The 24,225-nt window shown below is 39.4% G+C and overlaps 1 protein-coding gene across 1 annotated transcript in view; it reads right to left on the bottom strand.

Annotated features, from left to right (window-relative positions):
* The window catches only part of LOC126092710 (neural-cadherin-like), a 278,129-nt gene that overhangs the window by 89,876 nt on the left and 164,028 nt on the right, over positions 1-24,225 (bottom strand). Inside the window, exons 11-12 of the mRNA XM_049908433.1 lie at positions 19,130-19,293; positions 14,688-14,839 (exon numbers count right to left, since the gene is read on the bottom strand). Coding sequence (XP_049764390.1) covers positions 14,688-14,839; positions 19,130-19,293 — 316 coding nt within the window. The remainder of the gene's footprint in view (positions 1-14,687; positions 14,840-19,129; positions 19,294-24,225) is intronic.

Genomic DNA, 24,225 nt, shown 5'->3' on the forward strand with positions numbered 1-24,225 from the left:
GCAATAAGAAAAGAGTTTAACAGGATACTTGGATGGGACATAATACAACCATCATTTTCACCTTATTGTATTCCTATTTTGGCCATGAGTAAGCCAGATGGCAAGGTGCGATTGGTCCTTGACGCACGTAACATTAATAAGATTATTGTACCAGTGTGAACACATCCAGACAATTTAGAGTAACAACTTACGAAATTCCATAATGCTAAATTTCCTACTATAACCAACCTCCGGTCTTGATATCATCAAATAAAACTACATGAAGAAAGTAGGAAGTATACCGCCTTTGTATGTGAGGGCAGGAGCTTTGAATTTCAATTATTACCATTTGAATTGAATGTAAGTGCAGGTGTATTTATCTCTGCACTTGACAGAGTGCTACGGCCCAGCTTTTGAGTAAGGTAAAAGTATATGTGGACAACCTTTTAGTTGCTACAACCACTTGGGTAGAACATTTAAGATTAATTGAACAAGTATCGAGCTGCTTTTCTGAATATGGAGTAACAGAAAATCTCAAGAAATCTAATTTCAGACAAGAAAAAGTAAAATTTTTAGAACACATAATCTTTCCGGAAGGCATACTGCCAGATTCTAAAAACTTGATGCCATTAGGAATTGCCCTTTTCTCACAACAAGAGATAATTAAAGGCATATTTAGGCCTAGTGTAATTTTTCAGGAAATTCATCCCTAACCAACTTATGAACAGTGATGCTTTATTCCATCTTCTCTGGGAAAACAGACCTTGGTTATGGGACAAGCACTGTCAAGCTGATTAGAGAACATCAAGCAGGCCTTATTAAAGGCTAATATTTTATCTCAAACAGAAATGAAGGATCTTTGTTTATGCACCAACATGTCTCCTCATGGTCTGGGTGCATGCCATTTTCAAATGGTAGAAAAAGAGGGAAATATCATCCCTAAAGTAATTATCTACACCAGCTGCACCTTAGCAAAAGCTGAACATTCATATTCAGTTATGGAGTTGGACAGTTTGGCTGTAATTTGGTCCTTTAAAAAGTTTGAATATTTCTTTTGGGGTAAGTACACAAAAGTACATTGTAACCACCAGTCCCTATTGTTTTTGTTAACTTGTAAACTGTTACACCGACAGACAGACAGGTGGTGTATGTATCTTCAAGAAATAGTGTACATAAAAGGAAACCAAAACATAATAGCTGATGCTCTTTCTCAATTACCATAAGGCTTAGAGGAATTCAATGATATTTTAGAGCAGGAAGGTGAAATAAGATCTATGTTGATGGAAGAGAAAACACTCGGACCATATTATGTCCACATGTGCAAACACATGGAGCAATTACAGCAGGAAGACACACACTGGAGTAAGGTAAAAGCGAAACTTGCCCATAATGGTGATGAAAAGTTAAAAAGGTTTTTCAGTATTCACAAAGGTGTTCTGTTCCATAGGAACCATCCTGAACAAGAACAATGGCATGTGTGTTTGCCAGAGGAATATGTTGATGATTTTATCTTATACATACACAATACTTAGAGCCATTATGGCACTGCAAAATGCAGTGACAAAACAGGTAAATATTGTTATTTCCCCAACCTTAGACGAAGATTACTACAGGAGGTAAGAAAGTGTATTGTTTGCCAGAAAGCAAAACATTCTAACATCTCCAAACAGACAGAACTATATCCCATTGTGGCTAATAAACCTCTAGAAGAGGTATTGTTAGATGTAACTGTACCCTATCCCAGAGGTAAGGGGGGAGTAAAGCATATAGCAGGTCTGTAAGATATTTTCACAAAATACATGAAACTGTGTGCTGTACAGAACGATACAGCCAGTTCAATTATAAGAGGATTATATTGCAAGAGCAGGAAAACAAGAAGTCATGTAACAGATAATGCCTCGTATTTTGTTGGATGTAAATGGAAAGGGTTTGTGGATTCCAACCAAATCAAAGACATTTTAGTATCCAAATTTCATCCTGAAGCATCCCCCACAGAAAGGGTGTTTAGGGAATGCAACAGGTTTGTGAGGACCTGTATACCCCGTAAACATACCAAGTGGACTGAATATGTCACTCCTTCCTTACAAGTTGTTAACAACCTTCCCCATACATCAAATGGATTTACACTGAATGAGCTGATGTTCAATTGCAAACAGGTAGACGAGTGGGTAAAACTTTGCCCAAGATACCGATACCAGAATTATCACTGGATGACAAAATACAACAAGCAGTAATCAACCTTGAAACCTGGGCTAAATACAGGAAAAGAATTTATGACAGAAAGCTGAAATGTACAACACAATTTTATATAGGACAAAAGGTGTTACTTAGAACACATCCCAAATCCACAAAAACTGGAAAACTGAATCGTAAGTGGCAACTACTATAAACTGGACCATACATAATTATTAAAATCCCATACCTGGGAGGATACAGATTGGTACACATGAACATGGGTAAAGATAAGGACCTTTACCCACCCAAAGACTTGAGAATGTTTATATATTGAAGAAGGGCTGTACACCCTTGAAGTTGTATATATGTACAATAATATTAACAATATTATGAGAAGGAAAGTTGCTACTCACCATATAGCGAAGATGCTGAGTCGCAGATAGACACAACAAAAAGATTTTCACACTTAAAGCTTTCAGCCAGTGGCCTTTGTCAACAATAGACACACACACACACACACACACACACACACACACACACACACACACACACGAATGCAACTTACATACATGACTGCAGTCTCAGACAACTGAAACCACACTGCGAGTAGCAGCACCAGTGCATGATGGTAGTGGCGACTGGGTGGGGGAAAGGAGGAGGCTGGGATGGGGAGGGCGATGGATAGTATGGTGGGGATGGCAGACAGTGAAGTGCTGCAGGCTAGGTGCGGGGCAGGGGAGAGGTGGGAGGTGGGGGAGGGGGGGGCAATAAGTGGAATGCGAGAGAAATAAATAAAATAATAAAATAAAATAAATAAAAAAAAGACTGGGTGTGGTGGTGGAATGACAGCTGTGTAGTGCTGGAATGGGAGCATGGAAGGGGCTGGATGGGTGAGGACAGTGACTAACAAAGATTAAGGCCAGGAGGGTTACGGGAATGTAGGATGTATCACAGGGAAAGTTCCCACCTGCGCAGTTCAGGAAAGCTGTTGTTGGTAGGAAGGATCCATATGGCACAGGCTGTGAAGCAGCCATTGAAATGTATTTGGCAGCGTGTTCAGCAACAGGGTGGTCCACTTGTTTCTTGGCCACAGTTTGTCGGTCGCCATTCATGTGCACAGACAGCTTGTGGATTGTCATGACTACATAGAATGCAGCTCAGTGGTTGCAGCTTCGCTTGTAGACCACACAACTGGTTTCACAGGTAGCTCTGCCTTTGATGGGATAGGTGATGTTAGTGGCAGGACTGGAGTAAGTGATGGTGGGAGTATGTATGGGACATGTGTTGTACCTAGGTCTATTACAGGGTTATGAGCCATGAGGTAAGGGACTGGGAGCAGAATTTGTTTAAGGATGGACAAGTATACTGTGAAGACTCGATTGATGGTGGAATACCACTGTGGGAGGGATGGGAAGGATAGTGGGCAGGACATTTCTCATTTCAGGGTCGACAAGAGGTAATCAAAACCCAAGCGGAGAATGTAATTCAGTTGCTCCAGTCCTGGGTGGTACTGAGTTACGATGTGAATGCTCCACTGTGGCCGGATGGTGGGGCTTTGGGAGATGGTGGGAGACTGGAAAGATAAGGCACAGGAAATTTGTTTTTGCACAAGGTTGGGAGGATATTTACGGTCAGTGAAGGCTTTAGTGAGACCCTCAGTATATTTTGAGAGGGACTGCTTGTCACTGCACATGTGATGATCAAGGGTGGCTAAGCTGTATGGAAGGGACTTCTTGGTATGGAATGGGTGGCGGCTGTCGAATTGGAGATATTGTTGGTGGTTAGTAGGTTTGATATGGACAGAGGTACTGATGTAGCCATCTTCAAGGTGGAGGTCAACATCTAGTAAGGTGGCTTGGTGTGGTGAGTAGGACCAGGTGAAGCAAATGGGGGAGAAGTTGTTGAGGTTCGGGAGGAATGTGGATATGGTGTCCTCACCTTTGACCCAGATAGCAAAGATGTCATCAATGAATCTGAAACAGGTGAGAGGATTCTGGGTGTTTAGTTAGGATTCCTCTAGATGGCCCATGAATAGGTTGGCATAGGATGGTGCCATGTAGGTGCTCATAGTCATACCCCAGATTTGTTTGTAGGTAATGCCTTCAAAGGAGAAGTAATTGTGGGCGAGGATATAGTTGGTCATGGCAACTAGGAAAGAGGTTGTTAGTTTGGAATCTGTCGGGTGCTGGGAAAGGCAGTGTTCAATAATGGTAAGGCAATGGGCATTACGAAGGTCAGTGTACAGGGAGGTGGTGTCAATAGTAATGAGCAGAGCACCATGTAGTAAAGAGACAGGAACTGTGGAGAGTCGGTGAGGGAAATGGTTGGTATCTTTCATACAGGAGGGTAGGCTCCGGGTAATAGGTTGAAGGTGTTGGTCTATGAGAGCAGAGATTTTCTCAGTGGGGGCACAGTAACCAGCCACAATGGGGCGTCCTGAGTGGTTAGGTTTATGGATCATGTAGAAGGTAGGAGTGTGGGAGCCATAGGGGTGAGTACAGAGATTTGATTTAGGATGCTGATAAATCACATTCCAAAATTTACATTGTTAGTTGATAAGGAAAATTTTGTCAAATGTGTAAATGATAAGATGAGCGGATGTAACAAGGAAGAATTTTACTTTTATGTATCTAGGGATGATGATACTTTAAATACAATGCTTCATCTTGCACATAGTCCAGTTGTAAACAAATAAATGAACTTGTGGAATGCACAGTAGTGCACAATGCAATACACAACTCGCTGCGACGTTAGTGGTATCAGAGCGACATAGCACATGCGCACTGGGGAGCGAGCTAGTCAACAAACCGCAAGCACGTGCATGCCAGACAGACACAGCTGAGAGTGTTAGAGCACTCTAAAAAAACAAACCTTATGAGCTACAGCCTGCACTAGCATTTGTAAAGCCTATTGCATAAATGGTGACATAGAAAATTAAGGGAGAGCCATATTACTACTATGACTATCTACACATTGCACATGTACAAAGATACGTTAAGGGATTATATACACAGAAAGGGACCCTAAACTATGAGATATTTACCGAAGTTATGCTACTATATACATTATATCTATATGTGTACAACATTTACAAATTTAAGTAGTGAAAGTACACATACTAATCATATTTGAAGGACCAGAAACTAAATAAGAGGTCACACCATGCCTATAATATGCTTTATCTTTCAGACTTATAAGGTAAGTAGAGACACACACGTGACATTAAATAAGTTTTGTGATAGCATCATTGCACACTGCAGAGAAACAATACATGGTTGAATATATGAAAAAGGTATTAGCAGTCATCAAGCCACTATACACTTAATTACGAAGATTTAATTTTAAGTAAATAGTAATTTTTTTTCTTCCACAGTATGATGCATTGACACATCCTACAGTGAAGAACGATAAATGCCTGTACAGTGTTAGGTACCAAATAAAAATAAGAAATGACTGCAACACAAGATAAATATAGTTGTAAGTTAAGGTTAGGTATGAATGTGATAGTGTGAAAGTATGTGAAGAGGAAAACAGTTGCAGTATGTCATGTATCACAATGCTGAACTAAAGTTGAACACTACCAAATAATCCAGGGGTCGAATCCAAACTATTGTGAGCATTGACTATCCATGAAAGTGTCAAACACCTGGATTACATTGAAATTTTTATGCATGTTTGTTACTTATGTAAACACTGTTTTACGCTCACTGTACATAGCATATAGTATTGATGATAAAACACTGTATACCTCAGCACATGAAATGGTTATCCTTTACACAATGAACATCACAAGTAAATACTGAGCTGCACTTTTAAACACTGAATAAGTATTTGATATGATTGGTACATCAGATTTGCATTGTGTTTATAAACAATGAACTATTTTGTTCTTGCTATCACAGTTAAGTTTTGTAACAATACGCAACTGAGCACATAAATGCCTTTCAGCAGAATCTGCCCAACCCTGTAGTATGTAGATCCTTGCTGGAGAATGCTAGAGAGGTGGGGCCATGTGTAGTTATTTGAGCAGCGTGTAGTGTCTATTTTAGCGACTATTGTTTACTTCTTTAATTCTTTGGAATTGATAAATATGCTCCAACAAGAAGTCACTGTAAATTGAAATGAAATGTATTCAATTTATGCCATATAGGAAAACACAATCTATTATTGTATGAATGTTATGTAAAGAATGTAAAATCATATGAGAGTAAAAAGTGTACCCATATAACTGGAATTGAACAATGTAATGAAATTGTAATTTAACAAAATGTACTAAAACAAAATGACAAGCAGACTATAATGTATAGAAGCAATGATAATGGCATGTCAGCAAATGAATAGGATATGTGTGTTTTGTAGATGTATTTGTATTTTTTTTTATGTTATGTATATGGTATGTGGAAAGGACATAACAGAAACTTTATGTAACACAACTGTATGAAAGATGCTCAAAAACAAAGTGCAGAAACATATGAAACCTGGCTGCAAAGTGTTAAGTGTGCATGGGATATCCATGGTTGTGCATGTGGTAAACTGGAGATGGCAATTTTTTGTGTAACATGAATTTTCTGTGCTCGACAATGTCATAAAAACATGAATTTTCTGTGCTCGATAATGTCGTAAAAGTGGATATACAGCTGGTGTCCCCACTGAATAAGTGAGAGCAACAAGGTGAAATAAATTCCTCAGGCCACTGATATGGAAACCAGTTGTCACCGTATCGAAGATTTCACAAAGGATCACGCTGCTGAACACGAGCTGCAATGAAAGCTACTGTAAATGCATGATATGGATACTCTCGGCCTCATACTGAATGTGTGTGAGCATGAACTAGGATGATAACAGACATGCAGCTGTGTGTACATGCTTCCCAAGCTAAACACTGGGCAGATACTGACTGACAACAATGGGGCTGTGCGGTTACAACAAGCACTTTATTGGGGGAGAAAACTTAAAAGAAGTTGACATGCCAGTACAAATTGATAATCATACAAGATAACAATAATGGTTGAAAATACAGACTATGCCCATACTGGCTTGGATTATCAACCATCAAAAAGAGAAATAAGCTCAGACACTGCACACTACTGTATGACGTCAGTGCACAGTGGGAGGTAACTGTAATGGATCGTATTATTTTGTCTATAAAGCCAATGGTAAAGTAATAAGTTATTGCAAAGATAATGTTTTCATAAAGAGAAGAATAGAGATGTGCTCTTCATTTGATTAATTTCTGTATCTTCACCTGTTTGTCTCAATAAGTGACAGCGGGCAGACATATGAAGAGTTCTGCCATGCCAGTATTGTTCAAAAATGTGTATTCCAAGCATACATTAAGTGTTATAAAAGTTATTAAGGAGACCAAGTTTATATTTATATAAATAACCCCATGTGTTCATCATTTCGCCCAGGCCGAGAATTCTGCACCAAGAGGATCAAAGCAGACAAGAGGAATTTGCGTGAGCAGCGAAGGGGTGATCCGGTAACTCAGCTCTATGCACAATGGAGACAGCGAGAAGAAGTACACAAATTTAAATGATGAATATTGATCTTAAATGTATTGACACAGAAGGTCTGTTGATATTAGTGCCAGTTAAAGTTCACCCAGGATATGTGTACCTTCCAATTTCTTTCACTTATTCTTTCCAATTAAGCTCTTTTTAATTATTCAAGCAACAATTATTAATCAGTTTCCATTCCATTCCATTATTTTGTCCCCCCCCTCCCCACCACGTCTCCCCCCCCCCTTCCCACTGTATGTTCCACTCTTCAACTCCCATAGGCAGCGGTTTACAGTCCCCCATGCCTTATGCTGCTACCCCTCCCCCTCCCCATCCTAGCCTCCTCCTTACCACCACTCAGATTGCACCTCCCATCATGTGCAGTTGCTCGCAGTTCATCCTCAGTGGCAAGAGACGGTAGTCACGTGTCTGTGAGTTGTGCTTATGTGAATATGTGTGTGTTGTCTACTTTAGAAGAAGGCCTTTTGGCCAAAAGCTCACCCGTTTAGCAGTCTTTCTTCTGTGCCTGGCTGAAACTCAACATCTCCTCTATAAGGTGAGTAACAATCTATCCTTTTCACAGTATTGTCACCACTACTTGTTTGGAATTAAATGTAATGAGAGAAATCTGACCATATGTGTATACTTCAGAAAGAAATATTAGATAAATTAGTTCTGTTGATAGTTGGTATCCTTTTTGAGGCAGAGGATGTTATGGAGCCATTACAGAGGTGGAGGCCGACCTCCCAAAGAGTAGTACACAGGGCTAGGAGGGCCAGGTGAAGCAGTTGGTAGAGAAGGTGTCAAAGCTCTCAAGCAAAGTTACCAGTATGGTTTATGTGGCTATTGACCTTTCAGTGTCACAGCAGTATGGTGAGTGATTACATTTACTCCTGCCATTATTTGAAACTGTCCACCTTTTAATGAAACTGGTCAGTGATACAATCTCACTATTTAGTAAAGAAAGTGAAACACTTACTTAATTTACATCATGATACAATAAAACTTCCTGTGCAACAACCCATTTGTAAATCTATATTTATAACTCAGATATTATTAATGCAACATATGTACCAATATAAAATGTATATGTAAAAATTATTTTTACTTGAATTATGGAATTTTAAGTTGTCATACTTACTTTGTATATTTGTGTAATGGGGTACACTGAATATAATAATAATAATAATAATAATAATAATAATAATAATAATAACTACTACTAATATTATAATTAGCAGTATTAATATTGATTATTGAGACAATTTAAAATACTAAACTAAAAATAAGTGAAATATGTATGAACTGCTTTTCGTCATGGTGTAATTGCTATCTTTGTCATGTACTTAGGAGTTAGTTGTCTTGGTGTGGAGAAGTAAGAACAAGTCAGACATGTTTTTGCAATAATAGTATTTGTTGGTGTATGATGCATTTTGGAACATGTGTTAACTTGATGTGCTACCAAAGAAGTAATAAAATGCGGAAAAGAGTAGAAAATGTTCTTAACTATGTATATTGAAAAAACTGAAAATCTGAAATCTGTTTTACAAGCAAGATCATACTACTGGATACACTGTGCTAACAATGAAGACGAGCAATGATTGCACAGTGACCAGAAGCCAGATAAAAAATTATTTCCTTCAACATAAATTTCAAATTACATGGTGGCTTCCAGTAGACAGTGTTTTCCAATGTGCCCCGCAATAAGTTGTCACAAGGAGTCAGATGGGGTGAATAAGGAAGCCAGTCCATTTCTGCACCAGTAAATTTGCAATAATCCATTGCAATGACTCTATTCCCAAAGTAGCCATCAGGGAAGTGAACCACCTGTTTGGTGTGATGTGATTTGGCCCCATCTTGCCTGGTCAATTTTCCAGCACTATCTGTGTGGTGACAAATTGTTCCAAAATTCTGATGTAACATTCACTATTGATCATATCTCGCACAAAAAATGGGCCAATGATGGCTCTGTTGCATATTGCAACCCAAACTGTAATATAGTGGTTTCACTTCATACAAATGGGGAGTTTTGGTACCCCATACTACCAGTTTTGTTTATTTATGATGCCCTTCAGGTGAAAGTGTGCTTTATTTTAGAACCAGGTGTAGCCAAGATCAAATCCTTCATTATCAGTCACTGTACGAATCTGGTTGGCAAAGTCAGCTCTCTGTTGCACAACTCATACAGGTATGGCCTACTGGCTTTGAATTTTGAACAGAAAAACATCTAGGCTCTGTCTCAGTACTTTCTGTGTGCTGGAATGTTCAAACCAGTCTCTCCTGCTGCATTTCTTCAGACAGATTTTCTTGGATTTTGCTGAATAATTCCAGAAACCATGGCAACATTTTCAGGATTGGCTACAGTTTCCCGGCTAGATTATCAGCCACACTGCCTGTCCACATCAAATCATGTTTGAAAACTGTGACTTGTTGCTGTAGGAATGTGTTCTAACTTGTGGTATTCCAGTAACAGAAAAACATGTTGTGCAATGGAATACATGATTTCAACCTCTTCCTTTGGTACGCTAACCTCCTTCCATGTTTCAACGGTGCAACTGATTGCTCTGAGCTGTGGCACACTATTTATAGGCAATACATATTGCAACTACATTGCCCTCTGTTAGCAGGTTTTTGAACTATTTCAAAACTTCTATACAACTTTTATATAAAATTCTTACACTTTTCACAATAAATATATATTTTGTTGCATTCATCTAATGATATTTTTTGTGATATTTAATTTTGAAATCAGGGACTCCTTTGCTGGACACCCTGTATGAACAGTTCTAACCTCTGCCTCATATTTCTTCTCAAGGCCTAGAGAAGTATCACTGAGCACATATAATATATTGGTTAGAACCTCCATCTCATGGATGGCTCCATTAGTACCTCTGTCCTCATCAAACACACCAACTACCAACAATACCTCCATTTTGACATCTGCCGCACATTTGCTATCAGGAAGCCCCTTTCACACATCCTAGACGCTGTGATCAGTGCATCTGTAGTGATGAGCAGTTTCTCTCCAAATATGCCTTTGCAAACTGAAATACACTCCACACCTTGCCCAGGAACAGATCTCCTGCACCTTGTGCACCCAATCGTCAACCACACTTCACTTACCAAGTAACTGTCCAGAGAGGAGTGCTCCACCCATGACTCAGTACCACCCAGGACTGGAGCAAATGAATCACATTCTCCACCATGGTTTCGACTACCTCACATTGTGCCTTGACATGATAAATTATTTTCTCATCTCTCCCACAGAGATATTCTGCCAACCACCTATCCAATATCCTCATTCATTCCAATTCCACCATCACTTCCAAATCCTTTCCTCACGTATCAGGCCCCTTTAAAAGACCTATGTGCCGAACCTGTCCCATACATCCTCCCACTATTACCTATTTCAGTCCTGCCACTGGCGTTTCCACCCTATCAGAGGCAGAACTGCCTGCAAAAGCACCAATATAATTTACCAACTTAGTTACTGCTGTACAGCATTCTACATGGGCATGACCTCTAACAAGCTATCTGTTTGCATGAATGGCTACCACCAAACTGTTGCTAGTTTTAGAGCATGCCATGGAACACAGTGCGTTCAGCTTTAATGGCTGCTTCACAGCTCCTTGTATGAATACCAGATTTTCTGAACAGTGCAGATGGGAACTCTGCCCGAAATGTATCCTTCATTCCTGCAGGTTGTTGGTGTAATGGTTCAGGGATTCAGGACTGGAGCAGACTTGTTTGCCACGAAGACCAACAACCTGAAAACAGATTTTGCATCCCGCAACTATCCTCCTGACCTGGTACAGAAGCAAATAACCAGAGCCACTTCCTCATCCCCTCAAACCAAGAACCTCCCACAGAAGAACCCCAAAAGTGCCCCACTTGTGACAGGATACTTTCCGGGACTGGATCAGACTCTGAATGTGGCTCTCCAGCAGGGATACAACTTCCTTAAATCCTGCCCTGAAATGAGATCCATCCTTCATGAAATCCTCCCCACTCCACCAAGAGTGTCTTTCTGCCATCCACCTAACCTTCATAACCTCTTGGTTCATCCCTATGAAATCCCCAAACCACCTTCCTTACCCTCTGGCTCCTACACTTGTAACTGCCCCCGGTGTAAAACCTGTCCCATGCACCATCCCACCACATTCATTCCTGTCCTGTCCTGTCCTGTCCTGTCCTGTAACCCGGAAGGTGTACACGATCAAAGGCAGAGCCACGTGTGAAAGCACCCACGTGATTTACCCACTGACCTGTCTACACTGTGAAGCTTTCTATGTGGGAATGACCAGCAACAAACTGTCCATCCGCATGAACGGACACAGGCAGACAGTGTTTGTTGGTAATGAGGATCACCCTGTGGCTAAACATGCCTTGGTGCACGGCCAGCACATCTTGGCAGAGTGTCCGGGTCATCTGGATACTTCCCACCAACACCAACCTATCAGAACTCCGGAGATGTGAACTCGCCCTTCAATATATCCTCTCTTCCCATTACCCACCATGCCTCGACCTCCGCTAATTTTAAGTTGCCGCCGCTCATACCTCACCTATCATTCAACAACATCTTTGCATCTGTACTTCCGCCTCAACTGACATCTCTGCCCAAACTCCTTGCCTTTACATATGTCTGCTTGTGTCTGTATATGTGCAGATGGATATGTGTGTGTGTGTGTGTGCGAGTGTATACCTGTCCTTTTTACCCCCTAAGGTAAGTCTTTCCGCTCCCGGGATTGGAATGACTCCTTACCCTCTCCCTTAAAACCCACATCCTTTCGTCTTTCCTCTCCTTCCCTCTTGCAAAAGCTTGTATTTTGTGTGTGTGTTTGCGTTTGTTAGTGTCTCTATCAACATACCAACGCTTTCGTTTGGTAAGTTACAGCATCTTTGTTTTTAGGTATATATATATATATATATATATATATATATATATATATATAATAGAGGGAAACATTCCACGTGGGAAAAATATATTTATTTAAAAAGAAGATGATGAGACTTACCAAACAAAAGCGCTGGCAGGTCGATAGACACACAAACAAACACAAACATACACACAAAAATCTAGCTTTCGCAACCAACGGTTGCCTCGTCAGGAAAGAGGGAAGGAGAAGGGAAGACAAAAGGATATGGGTTTTAGGGAGAGGGTAAGGAGTCATTCCAATCCCGGGAGCGGAAAGACTTACCTTAGGGGGAAAAAAGGACAGGTAACACTCGCACACACACACATATCCATCCGCATATACACAGACACAAGCAGACATTTGTAAAGGCCTTTACAAATGTCTGCTTGTGTCTGTGTATATGCGGATGGATATGTGTGTGTGTGCGAGTGTTACCTGTCCTTTTTTCCCCCTAAGGTAAGTCTTTCCGCTCCCGGGATTGGAATGACTCCTTACCCTCTCCCTTAAAACCCATATCCTTTTGTCTTCCCTTCTCCTTCCCTCTTTCCTGACGAGGCAACCGTTGGTTGCGAAAGCTAGATTTTTGTGTGTATGTTTGTGTTTGTTTGTGTGTCTATCGACCTGCCAGCGCTTTTGTTTGGTAAGTCTCATCATATATATATATATATATATATATATATATATATATATATATATATATATATGGTTATAATAGAAGGAAACATTCCATATATAGAGAGAGAGAGAGAGAGAGAGAGAGAGAGAGAGAGAGAGGGTGTTACAAAAAGGTATGGCCAAACTTTCAGGAAACATTCCTCACACACAAATAAAGAAAAGATGTTATGTGGACATGTGTCCGGAAATGCTTAATTTCCATGTTAGAGCTCATTTTAGTTTCGTCAGTATGTACATTCCAGCCTACGACTCGTGACTGGGGAAGACCTAGAATGACGAGGACACCAGCAATGGACGAGGCAATTCTTCGTGCAGTTGACGATAACCCTAATGTCAGCATCAGAGAAGTTGCTGCTGTACAAAGTAATGTTGACCACGTCACTGTATGGAGAGTGCTATGGGAGAACCAGTTGTTTCCGTACCATGTACAGCGTGTGCAGGCACTATCAGCAGCTGATTGGCCTCCACAGGTACACTTCTGCAAATGGTTCATCCAACAATGTGTCAATCCTCATTTCAGTGCAAATGTTCTCTTTACGGATGAGGCTTCATTCCAACGTGATCAAATTGTAAATTTTCACAATCAACATGTGTGGGCTGACGAGAATCCACATGCAATTGTGCAATCACGTCATCAACACAGATTTTCTGTGAATATTTGGGCAGGCATTATTGGTGATGTCTGATTGGGCCCCATGTTCTTCCATCTACGCTCAATGGAGCACATTATCATGATTTCATACGGGATACTCTACCTGTGCTGCTAGAACATGTGCCTTTACAAGTATGACACAACATGTGGTTCATGCACGATGGAGCTCCTGCACATTTCAGTCGAAGTGTTCGTATGCTTCTCAACAACAGATTCGGTGACCATTGGATCGGTAGAGGCGGACCAATTCCATGGCCTCCACGCTCTCCTGACCTCAACCCTCTAGACTTTCATTTATGGGGGCATTTGAAAGCTCTTGTCTACGCAATGCCTGTACCAAATGTAGAGACTCTTCGAGCTCGTATCATGGACGGCTGTGATACAATATGCCATTCTCCAGGGCTGCATCAGCGCATCAGGGATTCCATGCGACGGAGGGTGGATGCATGTATCCTTGCAAATGGAGGACATTTTGAACATTTCCTGTAACAAAGTGTTAAAGTCAAAGAATTTGGGCAGAGATGTCAGTTGAGGCGGAAGTACAGAGGCAAAGATGTTGTTGAATGACAGGTGAGGTATGAGGGGCTGCAACTTGAAATTAGCGGAGGTAAGTCTTTCCGCTCCTGGAGTTCCAAAACATACACTGATAATGGAAAAGTAAGTGTAGCAGTGAATTCTGGATGACTTGAACAACAGAAATACCACTGTTGAAAACTATAGCTACTTCGATGGGTACTCAGGCATGTAAAAACACTTTAAGAACTCCACTTACCTTGCTGTAGCTTTTACTGATGAAATCCTCATCTGACAGGCCAGACAGTCTGATGGAACCTGAATTGGCAATAGCATTATGGGAAATATCTCTTACAATAACTGTGACATTGGCTAATACATCAACTTGGCCATGGTGTTGGTCATAAACTTTGAACTGCAAAGCATACCTGTTGAGAAATAGGATATATTCATTATACCACACCTAAACTTTCCACCTGAATCAGAACATGCACTGAATTGAATTCTCATAACAAATAAAAACTGAGCAGTGGGCTGGGATTTAAACTCAAATCTTTGTCTTTACGGATTAGAATCCTGATACATCAAACTGCAAAATCTTATTGGAAAATTCTTATTCTGCGAAGTACTGTTTCATGTTTATTACATTCTACAGTTTTGTTTCTACATGATATATGCCCTACATTCACTTACATACATGGCTTAAGTCTATGTCACTGTTTAATCTCAATTTAGTAAGCACATAGAATTTTATTAAGAGAAAAATAATTCTTTTTCAGTATATGTCTCCTACGTGCATAATCACTGAGAGTATATACATTCAATAAAGGGCAAAGATTTTTAGTTCTTTAAAAAAGCTCTGAATAATTTATAATTTCTAGTTGCCTAAGTGTGTGTGTGCATGCATGGTTTCCTTTTTCTTTTTTTCATTCCTGAAAGCTGTTATACTCCAAGGAGCATTTCTCCAATATAGGACTTTGTAACCTTATCAACAATGCACATGATCAAAGTAGCCAATGCCCTACCAAAAAGTCTCACAACCCTTCCTACTAACAAATTAAAAGATCAGCTAAAAAGAATTGTAATTGAAAACCCTTTTTATTCCCTAGATGAGTATTACATTTGTATGAAAAGTGCTTCATAAGTATTTCAAGCTCATAGTCTTAAGTAACCTACAACTAATATAATGTTGATAACAACAATATTTGTAAAATTGTGATTGTATACTACCAAATGTAAAATGCATCAAAATGTAAAATTTATTAATACAAACAAATCTTTAATTTGTAATTTATAAACCGACGCATTCAGAAGAATAATCTGTATGATGTCCTGAAACTGTATTATTTCTAGGGATTGTATTTGATTATTTGATGTTGAGTAAATATTATTATTATTGTTATTATTTATTATATGACCCTAACTATTTCAGCACCATAACATTGCAAATGATACTTAGGCCTACTGTATAAGTCATTTTAAATTGTTTCAAATTTAGGAACATGATATGAGAGGGTCTTTCAAGATTTTGTTGAATATGAATGGAAGAAATACAAGTACTTATTATTTGACTACCAGTATCTGAGCATGTTGGTGGCTCTGCTGCATTTTAATTCTGTTCTATATGGAAGTGCATAGATTATGTCTTTTGAAGACCTACAATTAGTCTGTTTGTGGCATTCTACTCATACACTGCTTCAGCAGATCTTTAGCAGAGACAGTAGTATCTGCAGTATTTTCTTCTTTAGTCAGTAGGCCAATACATTATGCAGATTATGGACACTTCTAAAATGTAACAACACACACAAACACACACACACACACACACACACACACACACACACACACACACAAAGAAATAAAAGGGCCAAAAATTGAGTCCTCAGGAATACCATGAATACATAATTCTGTTAGGTAAAACTATAATTCATTTTTTATGTGATTTATTTTTGTTTTACAATTTGCCAAGTATAATCCATTCATTTGGAACCCATTGGCCAAATGTGGGCAGCAACTGAAAACAGATCTATGAGATTACAGTTACAGTCAACAAATGTTCTTATATGTGGCATCTCATCATCAATGTCAGAATTTCAGGACGCAGATTTTCATGTATTAGTATGTTGTTACTTTGGAATCCCTTATTGTGGGTTGAATATTCCCTGAGTGGGAGATTTTAATTTGCCGGATATAGACTGGGAGACTCTAACATTCATAACAGGTGGCAGGGACAAAGAATCCAGTGAAATTTTTTAAAGTGCTTTACCTGTAAACTACCTTGAGCAGTTAAACAGAGAACCGACTCGTGGCGATAACATATTAGACCTTCTGGTAACAAACAGACCCAAACTATTTGAAACAGTTAACGCAGAACAGGGAATCAGCGATCATAAAGCAGTTACTGCATTGATGATTTCAGCTGTAAATAGAAATATTAATGGCTCAATACAAAAGTTTTGTCTCAAGTACAGATAGTGTTGAGGATCAGTGGAAAAAGTTAAAACCATTGTACAATATGCATTGGATGAGTATGTGCTAAGCAAGATTGTAAGAGATGGAAAAGAGCCACCATGGTACAACAACCGAGTTAGAAAACTGCTGCAGAAGCAAAGGAAACTTCACAGCAAACATAAACATAGCCAAAGCCTTGGAGACAAACAAAAATTACATGAAGCAAAATGTAGTGTGAGGAGGGCTTTGCGAGAGGCATTCAATGAATTCGAACAGACTTGGCAGAAAATCGTAAGAAATTTTGGTCTTATGTCAAAGCGGTAGGTGGATCAAAACAAAATGTCCAGACACTCTGTGACCAAAATGGTACTGAAACAGAGGATGACAGACTAAAGGCCGAAATACTAAATGACTTTTTCCAAAGCTGTTTCACAGAGGAAGACTGCACTGTAGTTCCTTCTCTAGATTGTTGCACAGATGACAAAATGGTAGATATCGAAATAGACGACAGAGGGATAGAGAAACAATTAAAATCGCTCAAAAGAGGAAAGGCCGCTGGACCAGATGGGATACCAGTTCGATTTTACACAGAGTACGCGAAGGAACTTGCCCCTCTTCTTGCAGCGGTGTACCGTAGGTCTCTAGAAGAGTGTAGTGTTCCAAAGGATTGGAAAAGGGCACAAGTCATCCCCATTTTCAAGAAGGGACGACGAACAGATGTGCGCAACTATAGACCTATATCTCTAACGTCTATCAGTTGTAGGATTTTGGAACACATATTATGTTAAAAAATAATGACTTTTCTGGAGACTAGAAATATACTCTGTAGGAATCAGCATGGGTTTTGAAAAAGACGATCGTGTGAAACCCAGCTCGCGTTATTTGTCCACGAGACTCAGAGGGCCATAGACACGGGTTCCCAGATAGATGCCCTGTTTCTTGACTTCCGCAAGGTGTTTGATACAGTTCCCCACAGTCGTTTGATGAACAAAGAGCATATGAACTATCAGACCAATTGTGTGATTGGATTGAAGAGTTCCTAGATAACAGAACGCATAAGTCCTCCGAAGTAAGAGTGATTTCAGGTGTGCCGCAGGGGAGTGTCGTAGGACCATTGCTATTCACAATATACATAAATGACCTTGTGGATGACATCAGAAGTTCACTGAGGCTTTTTGCAGATGATGCTGTGGTATATCGAGAGGTTGTAACAATAGAAAATTGTACTGAAATGCAGGAGGATCTGCAGTAAATTGATGCATAGTGCAGGGAATGGCAATTGAATCTCAATGTAGACAAGTGTAATGTGCTGCGAATACACAGAGAGAAAGATCCCTTATCATTTAGCTACAATATAGCAGGTCAGCAACTGGAAACAGTTAATTCCATAAATTATCTGGGAGTACGCATTAGGAGTGATTTAAAATGGAATGATCATATAAAGTTGATTGTCAGTAAGGCAGATGCCAGACTGAGATTCATTGGAAGAATCCTAAGGAAATGCAATCCAAAAACAAAAGGAAGTAGGTTACAGTACGCTTGCTCGCCCACTGCTTGAATACTGCTCAGCAGTGTGGGATCCAAACCAGATGGGGTTGATGGAGGAGGTAGAGAAGATCCAACAGAGAGCAGCACACTTCGTTACAGGATTATTTAGTAATCGCGAAAGCATTACGGAGATGATAGATAAACTCCAGTGGAAGACTCTGCAGGAGAGACGCTCAGTAGCTCAGTACGGGCTTTTGTTGAAGTTTCGAGAACATACCTTCACCAAGGAGTCAAGCAGTATATTGTTCCTTACTATGTATATCTCGCAAAGAGACCATGAGGATAAAATCAGAGAGATTAGAGCCCACACAGAGGCATACCGACAATCCTTCTTTCCACAAACAATAGGAGACTGGAATAGAAGGGAGAACCGATAGAGGTATTCCAGGTACCCTCCGCCACACACTGTCAGGTGGCTTGCGGAGTATGGATGTAGATGAAGATGTAGATGTAGATGCAGTACCTGGAGTGGCTTATCATTGATTCTAGATGTGAACATATTACCCTTCCTTTTTTTGTCCTAGCTCTTCCTGTTTCCCATTAAATGCTGAATGTTTTTAATTGTGAAAAATACTTACAAACCATAATTCATTAATTTGTGTATTTTGGGAACCTGATACAGAGACTAGTAAGAAGATATTTATCACTTCTTTCAAATAAAGTTACTTTTAATTTTGAGCATCTGCTTTGAATCAAATAATGGAAAGATGTTTCCTTACCTTCCTGCATCTATGCCTTGTTCCATTTTAATCATACCAGATCTTTCATCCAGAATGAATTTATTATGCTTCTGCCCATGCCAAAAAAATCTTTTGTCAGGAAAATCCCAGTCATCAGCATCATCAACAAAAACTCTGCCAATTTCAGCTTCTGAAACATGGACCTACAAACGAAAAATTAAATTTGAAAAACTCAAAATGATATAAGAATTATTAGCTTTATCTGTTACATCTGCAGTAACTTTCTTCAGCAGCGTGCATTAGTTTTACAAAAGTAGGCTGCAATCTTGTTACACACATCTTGTATTTCAGAATTGTCAAATTTATATCTATCTGTTTGTATTTGACAGGAAAAATCTGTTTGTGGGTAATGCAACATAATGAGCAATAACAGATGGGGAGGGTACAGAGTCCAAAAAAGCTTTCTTTCAATGTATGCATTGTATTCTAGTTTAGAGACTGTTCCAGAAAATTTACAAGATTAAAGTGACAGCCAGCTCTTGGTAACAAATTAGATATATGTTCATATTTTTTTTCGTTTCTGCAATTTACAAGTGCAAATGCTTCTTAATAGCAACATGAGATACAAACTGTGGAAAATATGTGAATTTATGTATGTACAACTATAGGCAGAGTTAATAATAAACTACATTCACTGTACTTTATGTAACTCAAAAAGACTAAATCAAATCAAATCAAAAGTGAACATTTTCTGTTAGATGTAAATACTTAATCTTCTGTGATTTTTCAATTTAGAACAAATACGCAAATCTGCAGAAAGACTCTCTTATTAGAGGAGAGATTTTACTAACTTGACATTATAGGGTGTCTGTTTCCTGTGACAGTTTTAAGTACCTGGATAACTAATTTTTCACATTTTTTGTGAGCAAAGGGACTTTACTGACTGAAACAACAGGTGCTAAATAGTAGTTCAAAAAATGCACAGCCTTAGTGTATGGCAAAGGGAGCAAACTGGAATCTCCCAGATGGAAGCACCCGTGCTAATAATTAATTTTTTTTCTTTACTTATTTTTCAGTTTACATACACTGATCAGCCAGAACAATATGACCACTGAAATGCTATCAATATAAAAACCATCCAGGTGATAGCAGCATCACCTGGTGAGGAATGACTGCTAGTAAAGCACTTGCAGGGGACATGCAATAACCGTGAGCATGCTGTCCATGTGTAGAATGAGAAAGGTGCACAATCTATTTGAGTTTGACCAAGAGCAGATCATGATGGCCTGGTGACTTAGCTTGAGCATTCCAGAAATTGCATGACTTGTGTGATATTCAAGGAGTGCTGTGGTGTCTTCAACATATGGTGAAACCGTGTCCGGAAGTCGTGGGGTTGGGTGACACCCCTCATTACAGATGATGACAATTATAGGTTGGCAAACTAGTAAAACAGGACAGGCAGACATAACATCAGACTTTAATGCTGGCCATAGTACAAGTATGTCCAAACAACCATGCACTGAACACTCCTAACGATGGGCTCCTGCAGCCAATGACCCAAGCATGTGCCAATGTTAACATAATGACATTGGCAACTACATCTGAAATGGGCATGACCATCGGCAGTGGATGTTGGCACAGTGGCAGAGCATTGCACGATCTAATGAATCCTGATACTTTCTTCATCATTCCGATGGGAGGGCACAAATCTGGCATCTTCCAGAGGAACAGCTCCTTGATATCTGTACTATAGGACGGAGATGAGCTGGAAGTGGCTCCATTAGGCTCTGTGGAACATTCACATGGGCATCCACTGGCCCAGGCACCATGACAACCAAGGAGTAGCATACTTTGGTTGCAGACCATGTACGCCCCTTCATGACGATCATATTTCCCAATGGCAGTGACATTTTTCAACAAGATAATGCACCAGGGCACAAGGCCAGGAGTGTGATGGAGTGGTCTGAGGAACACAGTAGCAAGTTCCAACTGATATGCTACCCCCCCCCCCCCCCCCAAGCTCACCAGGTCTGAATCCAATCAAACAAATCTGGAATGCTCATGGGGCCTCTTCCCAGAATTTACAGGGATTACGTGCCTTGTGTGAGCAGATGTGGTGCCAGCTCCCTCCAGTGACCTACCAAGGCCTCATTGCTTCCATGCCACGATGCATTGCCAGTGTTACCCATGCCAAATGTGGACATAGCGGCTATTAGGTAAGTGGTCACAATGTTCTGCCTGACCAGAGTATACTTTCTAAGTAATTTACATGCGGTAGGTGCTCAAATATTTCAAAACCTTAACTAAGCTCTTTCACATTTGGATTCATTATTTTAAAACTTTGTTAATCAAAAGATATGAAACTTTGAGCTTTTTACTACAATACAATTTTGCAGTTTTTGTGTGAGATAGTATGTATTTAGGGGCATAGTGACACAAATGATTAGAAAAACTGGTATTCCATCTTTTCGGTAACATATTCAATTTATGTGAAACTAATTAACTTATGAGATAATTAACACTAAAGTCTGTGACCAGCTGCATTTTTCATTATAAATTATACCTCAGTGCTTGTTAGATTCTGACCTTTGCCATCACACTTTTGTTGGCCAGGATTTTATACACAAACTGACATACTTTTATTAACTAAGTCAGCTGTTAATCAAGATTTGTGTCTAATTTTCGGTATTGTGCTTGTACCAGTAAATAAGATATTTGCAATGTGGATGCATAAAATACTTTCAGAAACTTTTCTAATTTCCTAAGCCACCACACATTTCATAAAATGAGTTACTGTTAATACTTGATAGTACATACTATGTAGAAAAATCTAACCTGGCCATTTTCAAAATGATTGTGTTGTTTCCAAGTTCACAATATGTGTCTTCAGTTTCAGACTAGCTAGCACTTGTGCAACACCAGTGTGGGATCTTGAGTAACCACATATGCTGGGTTCTGCTGTAGTTACTTCTTGAGCTTGTGGGTGATCTTTACAATGTCGACTTCTGTGTAGAAACACTGCTGCTCACTGTTACCATGTTGACAACCATATGACTATTCCATGTTGGCAAAGTTCATATTTAATACTTCTATCGAAATCTTTTGACAGTGTGGATATGACTTGCATGTAGGTATGGATTATATCACATATTCTTCTCAAATAGTGACTGTATCAGTTCTTTTGGACTGATGGAGTTGTTTACATCAAACTGGTGTCATATTATGAACTTGATGTTCAATCATCCCAGTGAATATCTCAAAACTTGAATGTATGCACTGTTTACATAATTTACACCCATCTTGATAAAGAAAGACTGTAACTTTAGACAGTGATTATATTGTTAATGTCACTCCTCTTTACAGTGAAATGGAGACATGGAGGTATTTACTCGCATAAAACAATCTGATTCGAAACCAAATCCAGTCATCACAATGTTTGTGGTGGTAATAAGTGTAGAAAAAAGCCACATCACTGGGAAATCTGTATAGTGTACATAATTTGCTTTATTTCTAGAACTCAATTTATGGCTGTTCTACAAGAATTTGATCATTGAGACTCTGAGGTGTTCAATAGTCAATGCATTGTCGCATGTGCTCGAAACATGATGAGTGGCACAATTTTCACAAAATCTGTACAAAGTGAAATACACTATTCTAGTTTGTGGTTTTTCATTAATCAACTCTTGAAGTTTGGCTTCCCTGCTGTTGGCAGGTCTGCTTGACCTTGAGATGGCACCAGATCTGTTTTGTTCCTCTGCTCCCTCAGTTCAGTCCAGGTGTGCATGCAGTGCACTACAGAGGAACAGTTAATTGTCATAACTGCAGAATTTTGGGGGCAGAGCATCCACATGAAGTTATTCAGCATCAACATGACTCTCCCAAAGTTAATGTCTGATGCAGTTTGATGGAAGATTGTATGATTGGTCCTTTCATTTTTGTAGAAAAAACAAACGGGGATGTTTACTGTGAATGTTGACATAGTACGTCTCTCCCCAAATGGGCGATATTGAGGAGGAAAAAAGGCTTGTGTTTTTTCCAACAAGATGGCAGCCCACCTCATTGCTGTAACAATGTGTGTGCTGCTCTTGACACTTGCTTTACAGGAAGGTGGATAGGCAGGGCTGGCCCAATACCATGGCCACCACAAAGCCCAGACTTAACCTGACTGTACTTTTTCTTTTTGAGCCACATAAAAAATGTTGTGTACAGTGAAAAAATTAGAGACATCAGTCATATAAGGCAAAGAATCATCATGGCAGTTGAGACAGTTACACCTAAAATTTGGTGAATACTTGGCAAGAAGTGGAATATCATCTCGATGTGTGCAGAGCAACAAAGGGATCTCACGTTGACATCTACTATTATTAAAAATATCTTGAAGGAATTCTCTTTCATGATATGTACTCATTGATGTAATTTACATTAATTTTCCCATTAAATTTATACTTAAAACTAGGGAGTTCTTTTTCAAACACCCTGTATGTCTTCACAAATCAAGACTATTGCAGAACCAGAAAAAAGTGACAAAAATTACTTTACCTGGAGAAGGCCTCTGGGATTTAAAAAGTAGTTTAAAAGAACTACCATACTGCAGCAAGTGACAGCAAAATCTAAGATTACATCTTTAAATTCCTGTTTCCATAAAAAGTTCAACAGAAACTTTAGAATCTTAGTGCTTGGTGAAAGACTGCATTCTCAGTGCAATTAATTCAACTGGAAACAAATGAAATGGCATACATAGTATAAAATAAAATGATCACAAAGATAGCAGGAGGAGGTGTCTCTGTCTTTTTGCTCCAGATAACAGTTTTGTTCATGAAGAACACATAAAAGCTAAACTGATTAATTCCTGCTGTAAAGATTGAAGCATGATAGTTTAACTGACAACAGAGAGGTGCTTCATATTTTCATTATTTCTCTTAAAGGTGAATCATTATGTATGCCATTTAGTGAGGTTACATAGTGGTTAAGACACACACTAATATTTGAGAGGAACATGGTTTAAATCCACATATGGCATTTCCAGTTATGTTTCTCTAAGCAATTTCTGGTGATGACAGAATTGTTTCTTCCACAAGGGCAACATCCTACCTCACCAAAATTCAACAGAGCCATTGCTTTGCTGCTGATTACCT

Source organism: Schistocerca cancellata, chromosome 7 (genome assembly GCF_023864275.1).
Source record: "Schistocerca cancellata isolate TAMUIC-IGC-003103 chromosome 7, iqSchCanc2.1, whole genome shotgun sequence".
In the NCBI taxonomy this organism is placed as follows: domain Eukaryota; kingdom Metazoa; phylum Arthropoda; class Insecta; order Orthoptera; family Acrididae; genus Schistocerca; species Schistocerca cancellata.